The following is a 14,351-nucleotide window of genomic DNA, read 5'->3' as shown; positions in this document are numbered from 1 at the left end:
TGAAGACTGGTCAACACAAGTAATTGCAGAACTCTTTTGCCCTTTTTGTCTTATTTTGTTTGTTTCCGGTCTAAGCGACCCGAGTTAGTACGATTGTTTTTACAAAACCAAAAAATGTAACATAAGAAAATAATTTCGATACGAAAATGAAATTACATAAAAAGACAGTTGCCATTTGCCAAAAAGGCCCAACTCTTAAATCCTAATTAGCTTTGACCTACAAATTCCAAGTTCCATTTATCTCAGATCACTGGATGATTTCTAACAAACGAGACAATCGGCAAATCACATCGTAAGGTCACTCTTCCAAGGCACTTCATGTTGTTGAGATGGCACAAGATGCTACTCCACCCATTACTCCCTAATCTTTTATTAACATTTCAAGGTGCTCGAGTCCCCTCCAATAGCTATGGCGAAATATGATTTGCAAAGCCAATGCAGTACCGGAATGATGGCAGCAACAACCAAACCAAAGGTATTGAACAGTTCTGCCAATAACCATCAATTTTACCCAACCAAAATATACTTACGATATTGGACAATTCTGCCAATAACCATCAATTCTACCCAACCAAAAATATAACCATCATCCATCAACTAATTACGTTAAAAATAATAAGAAATCCATACTTACAAAAAATCTATTCCGTTAATATTCAGTAATCCCCGTCGATAGTTAACCACCTACCATCAGATAATACTAATACGTCACTACTCCGTTGATCGTGTACCATCATTAGATTCTCATAGAGCTAATAAATAATACAAGAAAATAAACAAGCTACAAGAAGACACCAACTTAATTACTAGTAATCTGAATTGCCAAAAGAAGTTGCTCACAAGCACACATGTTTGGAAGAACCAACTCAGATCCATCACTAAAACAGGAAAGGAAGAGAGGAGAGGACAGCAACAAAAAATGGATCCACAATAACAAGAATGCAGGGACTAAGACAATAAGAGAAGAGAGAACAACCATAAAATTGAGACTGTGTAAAAGGTCAGGAGTGCATTGGGGGACTGCCATATTGGCAACCTGGTCTACCAAGCCAAAATCTATAGAACCACACATTAGTCACCTAATCAAAACATGCATGCTTCTAATAAAGTAACACTCAAAAAACTTGTGTCGACACCACAGACGACACAGCTGACATACAAGCAAAATCAACATAACGCATCAAGCTGTGAAATTAATTTGCAAAAAAGTATTTTAAAAGAGAGCAGCACTCACCTGAAAATATCATACCATAGCAGCAAAGATATTTTGGTTATCCACTTGCCTCTATAAAAACATTCACAACTAATCAATCCCACGCCTAGAATAGATTACCCTCCACGTTGCGGTAGATAAATGAGAAAGGAGAAAAAGGGGGTATTGTCTATCCTGAATAAGTGAACAACCTACCTCTTTCCTCTCCATTTCAAGAACAATCCCGCGATTGTAACACAATTAAAAACTCTCAGACCATAATTCTCTAGTACATAAAAAGAGAAATTTTTCAATATGGGCGCGAACGATTTCCACCATGTTGATGTCTATCTGGCCCACCACCATCTCTATAATTATCCCTGCGCCTGTCTCCACCATTGCCATAGCCCCCTCTACCACCGCCACCACCACCACCACTGTTGCAAAAAATTAGGTCAATAGTATACAAACATTACAAACAGCAGATGGATAGACAATAAATAGAATAAAATCTCGATTATATCTATGCTTAAGTTGAGTCCAACCAATAACATCTAAAGAGTTGGATTTCATATTTTAATGTCTTCACCAACACCATAACTCGTTTAAAGTGCATTCCAGACTATTTTGTGGTCTCAGAAGAAGCAAATTTACTGTCTTATAATGAATGCTACTCCTATATTAACAGAAAATCATAGTTCTGATATCAAAAGGAGAAGGAAGGAATAAATTGTTTCCCAATAAGAATATACATGTTGAAATTGTTTCTTAAAATATATATAGACCAAGGAAACAACATGCAAGGTATGCAAGTACTACACTGATCAACCTAAAAATAAAGTACAACCAACAATAGAAAATAGCAATAATAAAAGCATAATAAGAGGTGATATCATTAAAGCAGGGCCTAATTCCTCATAGCCTAATATCAGTGCAACAAAGTCCATCTCAACATCTGCAATTCAAACGTTCAAAAACAAAAAAATCAACTGAGGAGATAGCTATAGTCATACGTTTTCAGTGCAGTCTTCTCTGCCATCACCACACTGATTTTGTAACCTCTTATTTCATGATCTGAGAAAAAGAGCACAACAAATCAGTTTATAATTTGATTAGATCATACTAAAACAAATAAAAGAAAGATAGGTAAGTACCTTGGAAAAAACCACCAGCAGCATGTGCAGCAGCTGGATCTTCATAGGACAAAACTGCATCACCTTTGTTGTTTCCCTTCTCATCTGTGTACAATTTTATGTTCCATGGCCATTGATCTTTGTAGCCTCGCTTCTGCTTTATTCTTCCAACCTGAATACAAATCAAAAAGGGTCCAAGAAATATATTATACATAATTCCTTTTTTTTCAAAAAAAAAAGCTCAGTGAATTAAGAAGTTAAAGAAATGGACATCTCTAATTCAGAAAATATATGGTGAAGTAAATCATATTACTGAAATGCACAAATTTAGCTGAATTGCATTGGAAATAATTAGTCAACAATACCAGCCTACTTAATAAATAATGACTGAATGGTTTTAAGAATGAAGCATGTACACAGGATAATCATCAGTACAAAAATCAAATTTCTAAAGAAACCAAAAGATAGCATGATAAACAGGTAGCAGGGACAGACAAACGTTCAGCCAATAAGAGAGATGCATGATAAAGAATGCATTAATATATATGCAAAATCTCTTCAAAGAGGACATGAAATAAACATGAAACCAAAAACTTTGATTCAAAGGGAAGGGGTGGGATATTACTGTTCCAATGCCCCCAAAAAGTTCCCTCAATTCGTCAACTGTCACATCTGGCGGCAAATTTGATATGTATATCCTTGAGTTGTCACAATAACTATCACAATTCCCATCGCACTGCTTAACCTTAGCCGAGGTATCAGCAGGTGCATTACTATAACTGCCACCCTGGTACCGAGGACCCCCACCAGCATACCCACTATCATAAGCAGCAGGTGGGCCAGCCCTGCTGCCACCCCCCGCATCGCCAAAACTATCACCACCATATCCACCCACAGGACCACCATAGGATGGGGGGTAAGATGTTGGGCCACCTGTATAGCTTGTAGGTGGAGGAACTGCATCCATTTCATAATTTGTATTCCCACCATAAGAATTAGCTGGTGGGTAGTTTCCACTAGCCCCCGGATACGATGATGGTGGAACATGACCATAACTAGTATCTTCTCTTCCTTGACTCCCACCATAAGAGCTGCCTCTGTTACCTCCTCCACTTCTACCTTCATAGGTACCTCTACCTCCATCATAATTGGCTCGGCCACCATCACCTCGACCACCACGATTACCACCAAATCCACCACCACTTCCTCCCCTGTTATATCCACCGCTGCCGCCACTGGCAGTTCGATCACTTGCACCCGCAGGAGAGGGTGCGCCACACTTGTTACACTCAACCCTTCTTGCAAAATTCAAATTCCCACAGCTACATAGACACATGCCAGTTTCAATTACACAATTTAAAGCTTTTACATAAAAACAAGAAGGGATACACTAATAAGCTGAAATTACATATTTGAACACTTATTGGCATTACCAAACATTCCAAGCAAATTAACAGAACAAAACAGACAGTATGAAACAATTAAAAGCCATTTAGATTCATCAAATCCTGTTATTTGGAACCCTTTACAAATTCAAATTCAATTCATTATAAGCTTTAATTTGATTTTCTCATGAGGACTGAGACAAAAATATAATCCCGATACTTCAAACTTGTTCAGTCTAGCACAGATAAAGCAGGCCACGAAGGAAAATATGATTTGTTCCAAACAACAGGTTTCAAATGAATTCAAACTGTTGTAATTTATTCCCAGCATATCATATGTATCAACAACTTCTTGATTAAAACAAAATCCACCCAACGAAACCAATCATACAACCGATAAAAGATCTAGCAGCCCTGATTAGCATACATAAGAGAGACCTCATGAAATAGCAAACCAAATATGGAGAGAAAGATATTACCTAGGGTTAGGACACTTCCAATCTCCATCTCTACCGCTTCCACCGCGGCCGCCACCTCGTCCACCGCCACCTCTGCCACCGCGATCTCCCCCTTTAAAACAAAAAGACAACAAAATCAATTCTGTAAGTAAATTCTACAACACTATGAAAACTTCTTCTCCCCCCCCCCCAAAAAAAAGTCCATGAGCTAAAGTACCTCGATTTTGCGAATAACCACCACCGTATCCTCCGCCTCTTCCACCACCGCCACGACCGCCGCCATATCCTCCACCACGACCGCCGCCTCCACTATAACCGCCACCACCATCGCCTCCATAACCTCCATAAACACCAGCACTGCCTCCTCCGCCGTATCCGCCTCCAACGTAGGCAGGATCTCCGCCTTCTTGTCCGTACATCCCAGACATGCCGATCTAGGGTTTCGCTCGCGCCTTGTTACGAGATCAACGAAGAATTTAGAGAGAGAACAAAATAAGAACAGGATTAGGATATTAGGTTTATAATGTCTTAGTACGCGTGAGCATAGCTTCTATATAGCTCTACACGTGGGGCGACTGCATCCAAGATCTTTTTTGGGGAAATTTACAGAAACAGTCCAAAATTATGATTGATTTACAAAAGAGACCGGCTTGCCTTCTTTTTTTTTTTACCCCCTCTTTTTTCTAATTTGCTTACGGATTTACGACTGACCAAATCTTAAAAACGAACGATTATCAAATATAATTTGTCGCGCTAAAGCAAATAGGCACGTTGACCGCTAACTAGCAAGTAGTAACTACACTACTTATGTGACGCTCCTTGCTCCGAGTCGAGACCAAAACGACGGGTCAAATCTCAACCAAAATCAAAATATCTGTATTTATTACATTTCCTCCATAAGGATTAAGGACGTTCTTCTTTGGGCATCTATATATAACTTGCCTGCCTGAGATAACGAGTTCCAAATATGATTGATTCTTAGGCCTATTGGAAGATTCTAAGAAGCTAAACTTTTAGGATTTGGCATCGGCTGACTGACTGGCTATTATTCTAATTTCTAGTATCTAAATTCACTAACTCATGTTGTACTGGAATCCGGACGGTGAAGACCTCTTGTCAACCGCTGCGCAGCGCCACTATATTTAAGTGACATAAAATTACAAATAAGATTAATGATTCTCACCCAACACCATTGAACCCCGCTTAGGCAAATAATATAATAATGATGATAATTTTAAAAGACCGAATATCAATTTTGTTCCGACATACATCTACATCGATGCACTATAAAGTTTCCGAAGCCTTCACATGCGTCTTACTTGTGCAATAATCATTCATACCAAAATCCCTTGGCAAATGGCTCCAAATGACAAATCATATCCAGGTCCTCTACCAATTACATGCACAATGGACTGCATAGTTGAATTCAAATCACTTGATAAATGAATCATTTCAGCATGAATTACATTAGTCATCAACACAATGTATGTTCCATACTTCACACCACTATTTTCGCTCAAATGATCTTTCAATTCCACTAGCAAGTAGGAGTGTTGACAAAGATCCTAACGACTACAAAAATGGATCCTGCCAGTCATTCCCTCCTGCTTTCCCAGTTTAGATCAAGATGGAAAAGCTTCCAAAAAAAGAATCAAACTTCGAGAGCAGATCATAGTAGCCGTAGGATGCCTTATACTACGTAAATTTTGACAGACAAGTGAAAGTACTGAACATCAGCAATACCGTCCGAAGGAAAAGATAGGCCCCATGAAGAGAAGCAGAATGAGAGGTCCGGAGTTCAATAGTAAACCTGCAATTATCTGCTGATGGATCAACAGTGGTGATCAAACCTAACCTACCAAAATCACAGCTATCATGCCTTTGATTATGCTGCTGATAGTAGCTATTAAATGCATATGATATATTCCTGGGCCAACTGATATTGTAACACGATCCACCAGGAGAGATTGCAGAGCAATCAGCAACAGAACAAGCCTCTAAGGCAATTGCAGTTGCATTAGACAAGTCTTTATTGTTGTTCACAACACACCACCTGGAAGGAAGGTACTCAACATTTCGTGCATTCACTAGCTTTTCAGCATTCTGGCCAAAGTTAAGATGATACTTGGCTTGGCCGTCAAAGGTGAAAACGCCCCAGTGTCTCTCAAAATTTCCAGTGGTAGTCCTCCTTTGATCCTCATCTAGAAGACTATAAATATATGTTTCTATCGGTGGATTCCGAGGCCTAAGTGGGGTACCCGATCTGCTTCGAAGGTGGTTGATCAGACCTTTCATGAAAATCTCAGCAGTAGATGAGGTGGCATTGGCTACTCCATCTGTAGGCCAACCAATTTGTGCCACAACAATATCCATTTCAGGAAACCCAACTGTTGATAATGCAGTAACCAGGGTGTCATAGCTTAAGTCAAAGCTGTTTTTGTATGTTTTGTGGCTGTCCTTATGAGGGTGTGCTGTCTCTTTGAATAAAGCAAAGTCTAGGGAGATGTTTTTATTTTGGTGAAAACTTATGAAGGGCGAGATGGTCACAAAGAAAGGCGAATGATGTTTGCTGAGAAATTCAAGGAGTTCGATCATGGTTTTGTTGAGATCAGGTCTGAAGTGTCCTCCTGATGGCTTACCAGATTCTGACAGGAAGGTATCAAAACTGCATGGAACCACAACTTTCACTTCACTTGCCAAGTTTGCTCTGCCCAAAGCTATTTGGATATTCATGGCTGCTCCTATGATAAAGGGATGGAACTGCTCACTATAACTTTGGAGAAATGGCTCATCTCCAAGAGCAACATACCTATAAAATGTCCAGTTAGTATCAATTTTCTATCAAAGAAAGAAAAATAGGTCCAAATAGTAGTAAGCACAAAGCAACACTCCATTTTGCCTCTAATATGGATCATATAAACAAAACAAATCAGTTGTAGCTACTGCAACATTAGAAACTCCTAATTCATTGCTTGCTTTTCCCTAACTACCATTGCAGATTCACTTTGAACAAGGAGGGAGACATTTTCGCATCTTCAACACCCCAGCCTATACACCTAGTGAAGATAGTTCTAGGATATGAACCTAACCTCAATACAATCACTCAAAGATCTATAATAATAGGTTTATATGCTAAAACGTTGTCGACCAAGCAGTACTTCAAATTTAGGAGTGCAGCTCCTGGAGTCACTGACAGCTTGTTCCTAACTTGCAAACACTTTAGCAGCCTCTGATAATTTACAGATGCTAGTATGTAAGCTTCTAAAACTGTCTTTGAATGATACCATCAGATCTTGTAGCCAATTCTTTAGGAAACCATGACAAAAAACCTTTAAAAAATCCATAGTGGACACAACGTCAAATTTTACAATGTGTTCAGTTGTCTAACAAACTACTTTTTAGGAGAAGCAATAATTCCAAATGCCAAACAAGTATGCGTAAACCATACTGAGTGATCCTTTCACCTTGTTGTAAACAGCTAAAGTGCAAGAAAACAATATTTTCTTTTAATAAATCCAACAAACCATGAATATCAAGAAAATTATCATCTAAGTGATACAGAACATAAGATCAATTTTTAACAACATAGTTGATTCTCCAGCAGGGTTTTATATTTCTATGGTTCAAGTCACAATGTATTCAACACTGGTCTAAGAGATCAACAATGGAATGTTAGAGATACCAACAGAATGAATCTTATCCTTGATATGGTGTTAAAAATTGTTACCGTATGCTTTTGTTCATTAAAAATAAAAAAAAAAGTTTCAAATTGAGAGCATTAAATAAAGCAGTGTGTGTCACCCAGTCAAGTTATTAGTTAAGGCAGTTGTGCAATGGAGTTGTAAAGACTAAACTTCCATGACAGGAATCAAATCAACCAAAAACCAGACAATACGCCAGCTGTCCACATTTTCCTCCAAAAACTTACACAGCTTCCACAATCAGAAACAATAAAAAACTTGGAAAAAGATCCCAGGAACCCTAAGTCAAGCTATCGACATTTTCATCGAGCAAAACAAACATCTGACCAAGACTAGTTACTACTTACTATTAGCAATATATAAGAACGAAGACATACTCAAATCTGACTCCATTGCCATGACCAGCAGAAAAGTATCTGGTGACATTGTCATGGACCCAACTCTCAGCAGCTTTCTTGGAAGAGTTTAAGCTTTTGAGCAGAGAATTCGGGATGCCAACAGTGACACCAATGTTAGAGCCAGAAAGGGCTTCCAGGACAAGTGGGTCAGCATCAAAAAGCTTGACTTTTGCGATGTTGTTGGCTTTCAAGAGCTCCACAACCTTCGCTGGTGGCAACGGATGGGAGGCATTGGTGCCCCAGTTCACCCCTATTGCTCCAGCCAGTGAGCCCATTGAAGGGATGGCTAAGAGGAGGACCAAAAGAGTGAGATATGGAAACATTTTTGGGATTAAAGAGTGATTTTTGATTGAAAATTTTTGTAGAAAGGATGGATTTTTATAAGAACTGGTAGAAGCATAAATGAGTCATAGTGACTGGCTGGTTTTGTGGGCCAGTGTTTGAAGAGAGTGCGATGCAGCCGCTGTACAAACAGTGCAAGTGCTTGCCACTGTGTTTAAAAGAATTTTACATTTAGATTTTTTTTTCTTTTCAAAAAACAAAATTCATGATATTCTTACCAAACAAAATTTTCAAGCATGTGTATTGCGGTTCGAGTTAAAAAAAATTCTTTCTATTAATTTTCGCTATAAATTATAACAAAAATATTATAAATTACTAAATATTCATCTGATAAAGTTGACGATAGTTTTCAAATTCAAATTCTAAAAAGATAGATATGAGGCTAAAAAATTAATTCATGAAATTGTTCATCCTTCTATTTTTTAAAAAAATCTGATAAAATTGTATTAAAGCTGGATAATCAACATAAACGGATAAATAATCACGTCACGCGCTCATTCATCATTAATCCATCACAACCATCCACGTGTCACTCCATCAACGGCCGTATATTCCCCTAGACACCCGGATTGGCGGATATTACCCTTTACAAGTTGCCACCTTCTTCGCTTTCACTTCCATTTCCCATTCTCTAACTCCGTCGAACTATTTGGTTTTTTAATTAAAAAATAAATTAAACAAACCAATCTTTAAAACAAAACGGTGCTAAGCCAGTCTTATTCTTCAATCCCATTGAGTGAAAGACTCTGTTTCTCTCATCCTTGTTCTCATTGCAAGAATGCAAATGGTTTCTTATCATTTGTTAGATGTCTCAAGAGAAATGCAAGTGATGTGTTGTGGTTTTGTGTTCAAAGGAGGCAAGTAATGGATCCTCATTGGTCGTTTCCTTTTCTTTTTTTTTTGCCTTTTGAGGAAGTAAAGAAGGAGCTTCTTCATGTTCCCAGTGTCCTCATGAATCACTTGCTTGCCACAAGTACAATGACCAGTGTTATGAGGCTGCCATCAATGAACAGATCAAGCTCGTTTCACATTTTGTTTTTCATAATTGCAATATATATAAGATTATTGTTGAGTGGCTGAGTTATTCATTATTATATACCAATCATTACTCAAGATGAAAATGAAACTGCACATTGAGTTGCTTTGTGATGGATATTTTCATTTCTTTTTTCTGTTTGATGAAGCCCATTTTAGATTGCAATGTGTATATTGGATTCCCCTTCTTTCTCTACTTCTTTGGTTTGATTTATCATGCCATTGGTTGTGGTTATGTATCATTCTTGAAAAAAGTTTCATATAGTTCCTTTGAGATGTCATCCATCCCTCTGTAAATTGTTTTCCTATTAAGTTTCATACATTCACAGTAAGTTATTGAAAAGCGCCCATTTTGAGCTTTATGCTTGCTCTTTTTTTGTTGGATGTATTTTTTATTCCATGTTTTGATATGTTTTGCCCTTTAAAATTGTTTAATTTAGGATTGTTTAACTCACTTCTGCATGTGCAACGTCTTTCCCAAGTCTTTAAGATCCATTTTGGTCCCCAGGAATGTTCACTTTCTCTTCAATATGATATATTTGCTTCTGTTCGTTTCACTTATTAAACAAAATTCTTATATTTATTGGCCAGAACTATATTTTTCTGCAGTAATTCTGCCCATGCTCCTTACTAAATGTCTGTTCTCAGGATCCGTTTGGAATATAATGTTTCCTACATCTAATCATGCCATGTATGCCTACTTTGTCAGAGAAAATGTTGCTCTCTTGCAAACTTAATATCTCTCTAATAATGTTTGTCAATCAAATTGTACACAGTAATTCATTGGTCAATTACTTATAGATTTTTCAAGGATTCCAGAGAAGAAGAAGGTCAACATGCTGAGAAATTCATGGAGTATGAGGTAATGCCTACTTTACTGCATGACATCATGTTTCCAATTTGCTGTGTAGTCTGGATTTTGATGTCTAACACGTTTCTGTTCCTTTTTGAATGACATAGAATAAACGAAGGGGAAATGTTAAGCTCCAGTCAATGTTGATGCCCTTGTCAGAATTTGATCATCTTCAATAGGGTTAATGGTAAGTTTTGCTGCTTTCTAGCTAGTAGGTTTGGACGACATATCCTCAGTTGTTTCCATTTATTTATATCTTCACCTGTGGTTTCCGTATAGGAGTTTGGTGGTTATATAACTGTCTTTTGCATGATGCTTTTTACTTACTGTTTCAGTGGAGATGCTCTACTGTATATGACTTAGGTGACCATGTCACTAAATTCTTGCATACTTCTAATTCATTTATGCATAACCCTTGTGGTTAACTGGTTATCGGCCGTCCTGTATCAAAATGTGGATAAAGCAGGATTCTGTCAAACCTGATACGTTTTTATGTCTTTAAAAATTTGTTTCTTTGGAGGACCAAATAAGTTAATTTGGCTGGTCACAGTCTCCACCAATAATTTTTGCAATTTTTGTTTTAGTTCTTGCATTACGAGACATTCATATAAGATCAATCCTTTAACCGCTTCCATAATGCTAATGTTTGTGATATTTGACTCAGCAATGGAGCTTATGCTGTCTCTTGAAAAGCTTAATAATGAGAAACTCGCAAGTTTACACTTAGTAATTACCGTGCCCTCCAGTCCTTGTTTCAGCTTCCTTTTCCTTTTGGTGGGAGGGTAATTATTTTGTTTGAGCCTTCACCTCAGTTGTGTGTTCTTATTGAACTCTTTAGTTAATAAGTGTTCTCCTTGATCTGGAACGCTTGAAACTATAAATAAATCATTGCAATAGATCTATTCCACTACCATTAGAAAGACTACTTTATAGTAGTGAAAAGAGTCGGGATGTGATTGTAAATGAAGCTCAAATTTATTATGTGTACTTCCATTGGAGGCATTTTTTGTGATGTACTTGTAAATGAAGCGCAAATTTATTGTGTACTTCCTTTGGAGGCATCTTTTATTGATACCACAAGCGCAAAAGTCAGTCTTTTCTCCACTTTCATTAAGATTGCGTAGGGGCGTACAATTGTTGGTAGATCACTGCAATTTGATCTTTATTGTGGGTATTGCTGCTGCATTACACATTTACAGGTGCTGTCGCTATTTGGATTTTAATGAAATATTATCTTTTCTTTTCTTTTTAAAAAAAAAATCACTAGTTTATAAAATAATCCAACAATAAAATTATCAACAATGACCTTGACCTAAGGACACACCGGCAGAAGAAGAGAAATGTCAAGTCACTTTGGGCCAAAAATTCATTGCCAATAATATTGACGCAGATAAAATAAAAGAGTCACCTGTTTTGTCACAAAACTAAAATTGAAACCAGTATTACGACTCAAAAACTTTATGATAACTAGTATCACCAACAAGAAAATCGAACAAGCAATCACAAAAGTGTCAAACTGCAAAACTTTCATCTAGTAAACTTTATAAAACCATATCGCCAAGACACATGAAGTTTATCATCATTGGGCGGCTGCTGAAGTCGCCAGGGCTTGTCTCTTCCTTGCCTCCTCAATGATGGATAGTTTAATACCCTTGCCCTTGGGAAGAGCAACCCATGGCTTTGTACCCTTGCCAATGGTGAACACATTTCCAAGACGAGTTGCAAACTCATGACCAAGAGCATCCTGGATGTGGATAGTTTCAAAGCTACCCTTATGCTTCTCTCTGTTCTTAATGATTCCAACACGTCCTCTGTTTCTCCCTCCAGTCACCATCACAACATTTCCAACATCAAACTTGATGAACTCGGTGATCTTGTTAGTCTCCAGGTCCAGCTTGATGGTATCATTGGCCTTGATGAGTGGGTCTGGGTAGCGAATAGTCCTCCCATCATAAGTGTTGATGTAAGGGATTCCCTTCTGCCCAAATTGCACTGATCGGACCTTGCAGAGCTTGAACTGAAAGAGAAGTATAAGTGCCTAAGTCAAACAATTGTTAACTAACCAAAAGCATGCCACAGTTTACAAGTATTAATAGAGTTTGACGAGATAATAATTGAACAATGATAAGAATAATGGACACGTAAGAATTCCTCAGTCAAAGTTCACGGGTAACACCACCAAAGTTAGTTAATAAAGGCAACTTACGCGAGGAGATTGTTCTTTAATATAACAATTTAAAACAATAATGCATTCTCCTAATATCTAGGTTCAAGAGAAATTAAGGTGCCCACAATTACTTCTCATTAAAGTAAGGAGAAACAATCAGGTAATCTGAGCTGTCAGTACAAACCTTAGCCTCCTCATCCCTGATTGAATGAAGGCGGAACCGGCCCTTGGTGTCGTACAGGAGACGGAAGTTCTCATTCGTCTTTGGAATTGACACAACATCTGATAGTCAAAAGGACAAGTGAAAAATCTTAAAAAACTTCTTAAAGAAAGAGTAAATCAAGGAGGCTTAAATTTGGAATATGATATCAGAAATGGAGGAATCATCATGAACACAAGTATGATTTTGAGCCCGCATCTACAAAAAAGCAATGATTCTACTATTGCATTCCATTTTCCTCACAAATAAGGCATGGATAATTTATAAAAGACAATAATAGTATATTGGCTGAGGACTGCATACCCATGAACCCAGCAGGGTAAGTCTTATCTGTGCGAACCTTAGCATCAACCAACACATGTCGTTGCATCAAAATTGCAATGACTTCTCGGTATGTAAGAGCATACTTCAAGCGGTTACGTAAGATAAGAATTAAGGGCAAACACTCCCTTGATTTGTGTGGCCCAGATGAAGGCTTGGGAGCCTAAGCATGCAAAATACAATAAGATCAAGAAGCAAGAATACATGAGTGAAATAAGCAACACCAATGCCAACACATATATCATCACTTACAAATGCTCCACCAAGTTTGTCAAGCATCCAGTGCTTTGGGGCATTAAGCCTCTTCAAATGTTTCTTCAAACCTCTCGCCTGTATTACATAACAATAACTAATTTAGCTCAAAATATTTTCTTTTCCACTTTCCGCCAACACTGTCTGAGGCAGACCCATAATCAACAAAAAATTCCAACTTTAATATCATATCACTGCTACTGTCATAAACCCAGATCTTAATAACCCAAAAAAACAAAATATTTAACTGTTTAGTGAAAAACCAAAAAATAAAATAAAATAAAAAGAAACGACTTTGTCGACCGTATCCTACTGATGAAACCAAAAAGATCAGTTCTGGCACTAATTCCCCACCCCCCACACCCCAACAAAAAGGCATCAAACAAAATATGATCTAGTGATAGAAGAAGGGGTTTTAAATGAACCATTTTTGTGTTCGTGAGCCTGAGCTTGGATTCGCCAACGGCGTGTCACAGTCCTGCAAAACAAAAACGAAGTGAAAAATGCACTCACAAGCGCTGCTAGCTCCACTCCCGCAAAACCCTAACATTGGCATTTAGATAGATATAGGACACGGAAGTTTGAGCTTGATGCCCTACTTTTCATTAAATTACAAATCTGCCATTTCTTGCTACGACGTCGTCTTCTATCATATTTTGTTAATAACAGATGGGTCCGCCACATACTTTGAAATTCTTTGATACAAGTCTCTCCCCAGTATACATGGCAAAAAGACCCAGTAAGAATTTTGAACCGATTTAAGTTTCAAGCCCTACCTTCCCCATCCCGACCTTGAAACTTAAAAAAAATTATGTTTATGTTTATTTTATTATTTATATAATTATATTGTTGAGACCTTGAGTAATTTTTATGTTTATGATACTTTAAAAAAGT

At 37.7% G+C, this 14,351-nt stretch overlaps 3 protein-coding genes across 9 annotated transcripts; all 3 read right to left on the bottom strand.

Moving 5' to 3' along the window:
* Positions 1 to 23: 23 nt before the first annotated feature.
* On the bottom strand, positions 24 to 4,672 carry LOC18034624 (transcription initiation factor TFIID subunit 15b). Of its 7 annotated transcripts, none has more exons than XR_002904221.1 (8): positions 4,386 to 4,672; positions 4,190 to 4,280; positions 2,951 to 3,647; positions 2,347 to 2,497; positions 2,206 to 2,266; positions 1,409 to 1,629; positions 1,235 to 1,285; positions 24 to 684 (listed from the first exon to the last, which is right to left on the bottom strand). XR_002904221.1 is itself a non-coding variant. In XM_024178795.1 (6 exons), exons 1-6 carry the CDS (start codon positions 4,594 to 4,596, stop codon positions 1,503 to 1,505), a joined length of 1,338 nt encoding a protein of 445 aa, XP_024034563.1. In that variant the 5' UTR covers positions 4,597 to 4,672; the 3' UTR covers positions 24 to 1,502. The 7 variants fall into 7 exon arrangements, 1 of the variants encoding a protein (XP_024034563.1); XR_002904224.1 differs by having other exon boundaries at positions 24 to 488; XR_002904222.1 differs by having other exon boundaries at positions 24 to 488; positions 635 to 1,629.
* An 814-nt stretch (positions 4,673 to 5,486) lies between these two features.
* LOC112096089 (glucan endo-1,3-beta-glucosidase 9) lies at positions 5,487 to 8,713 on the bottom strand. Its single transcript, XM_024178794.1, has 2 exons — positions 8,247 to 8,713; positions 5,487 to 6,977 (listed from the first exon to the last, which is right to left on the bottom strand). The coding sequence occupies exons 1-2, from the start codon at positions 8,588 to 8,590 to the stop codon at positions 5,864 to 5,866; spliced, it is 1,458 nt and encodes a 485-aa protein (XP_024034562.1). The 5' UTR covers positions 8,591 to 8,713; the 3' UTR covers positions 5,487 to 5,863.
* Positions 8,714 to 11,838: 3,125 nt separating this feature from the next.
* On the bottom strand, positions 11,839 to 14,006 carry LOC112096090 (40S ribosomal protein S4-3). Its single transcript, XM_024178797.1, has 5 exons — positions 13,883 to 14,006; positions 13,458 to 13,535; positions 13,188 to 13,368; positions 12,849 to 12,946; positions 11,839 to 12,514 (listed from the first exon to the last, which is right to left on the bottom strand). Exons 1-5 carry the CDS (start codon positions 13,883 to 13,885, stop codon positions 12,077 to 12,079), a joined length of 798 nt encoding a protein of 265 aa, XP_024034565.1. The 5' UTR covers positions 13,886 to 14,006; the 3' UTR covers positions 11,839 to 12,076.
* Between the last annotated feature and the right edge of the window lie 345 nt (positions 14,007 to 14,351).

Source organism: Citrus clementina, unplaced genomic scaffold (genome assembly GCF_000493195.1).
Source record: "Citrus clementina cultivar Clemenules unplaced genomic scaffold, Citrus_clementina_v1.0 scaffold_8, whole genome shotgun sequence".
Taxonomy (NCBI): Eukaryota; Viridiplantae; Streptophyta; class Magnoliopsida; order Sapindales; family Rutaceae; genus Citrus; species Citrus x clementina.
The sequence above is the reverse complement of the archived record's forward strand: the minus strand, read 5'-3'. Positions and strand labels throughout refer to the sequence as shown.

Coding starts and splice junctions, on each gene's coding strand:
- LOC18034624 (XM_024178795.1), bottom strand. CDS start 4,596: ATGTCTGGGATGTACGGACAAGAAGGCGGAGATCCTGCCTACGTTGGA. Junction 4,281..4,385: donor TGGTTATTCGCAAAATCGAG/GTACTTTAGCTC, acceptor TTTGTTTTAAAG/GGGGAGATCGCGGTGGCAGA. Junction 1,630..2,205: donor GAGAAGACTGCACTGAAAAC/GTATGACTATAG, acceptor TTTTTGCAACAG/TGGTGGTGGTGGTGGCGGTG.
- LOC112096089 (XM_024178794.1), bottom strand. CDS start 8,590: ATGTTTCCATATCTCACTCTTTTGGTCCTCCTCTTAGCCATCCCTTCA. Junction 6,978..8,246: donor GGCAATGGAGTCAGATTTGA/GTATGTCTTCGT, acceptor GACATTTTATAG/GTATGTTGCTCTTGGAGATG.
- LOC112096090 (XM_024178797.1), bottom strand. Junction 13,369..13,457: donor ACAAACTTGGTGGAGCATTT/GTAAGTGATGAT, acceptor TTGCATGCTTAG/GCTCCCAAGCCTTCATCTGG. Junction 12,947..13,187: donor TTACCCTGCTGGGTTCATGG/GTATGCAGTCCT, acceptor TTTGACTATCAG/ATGTTGTGTCAATTCCAAAG.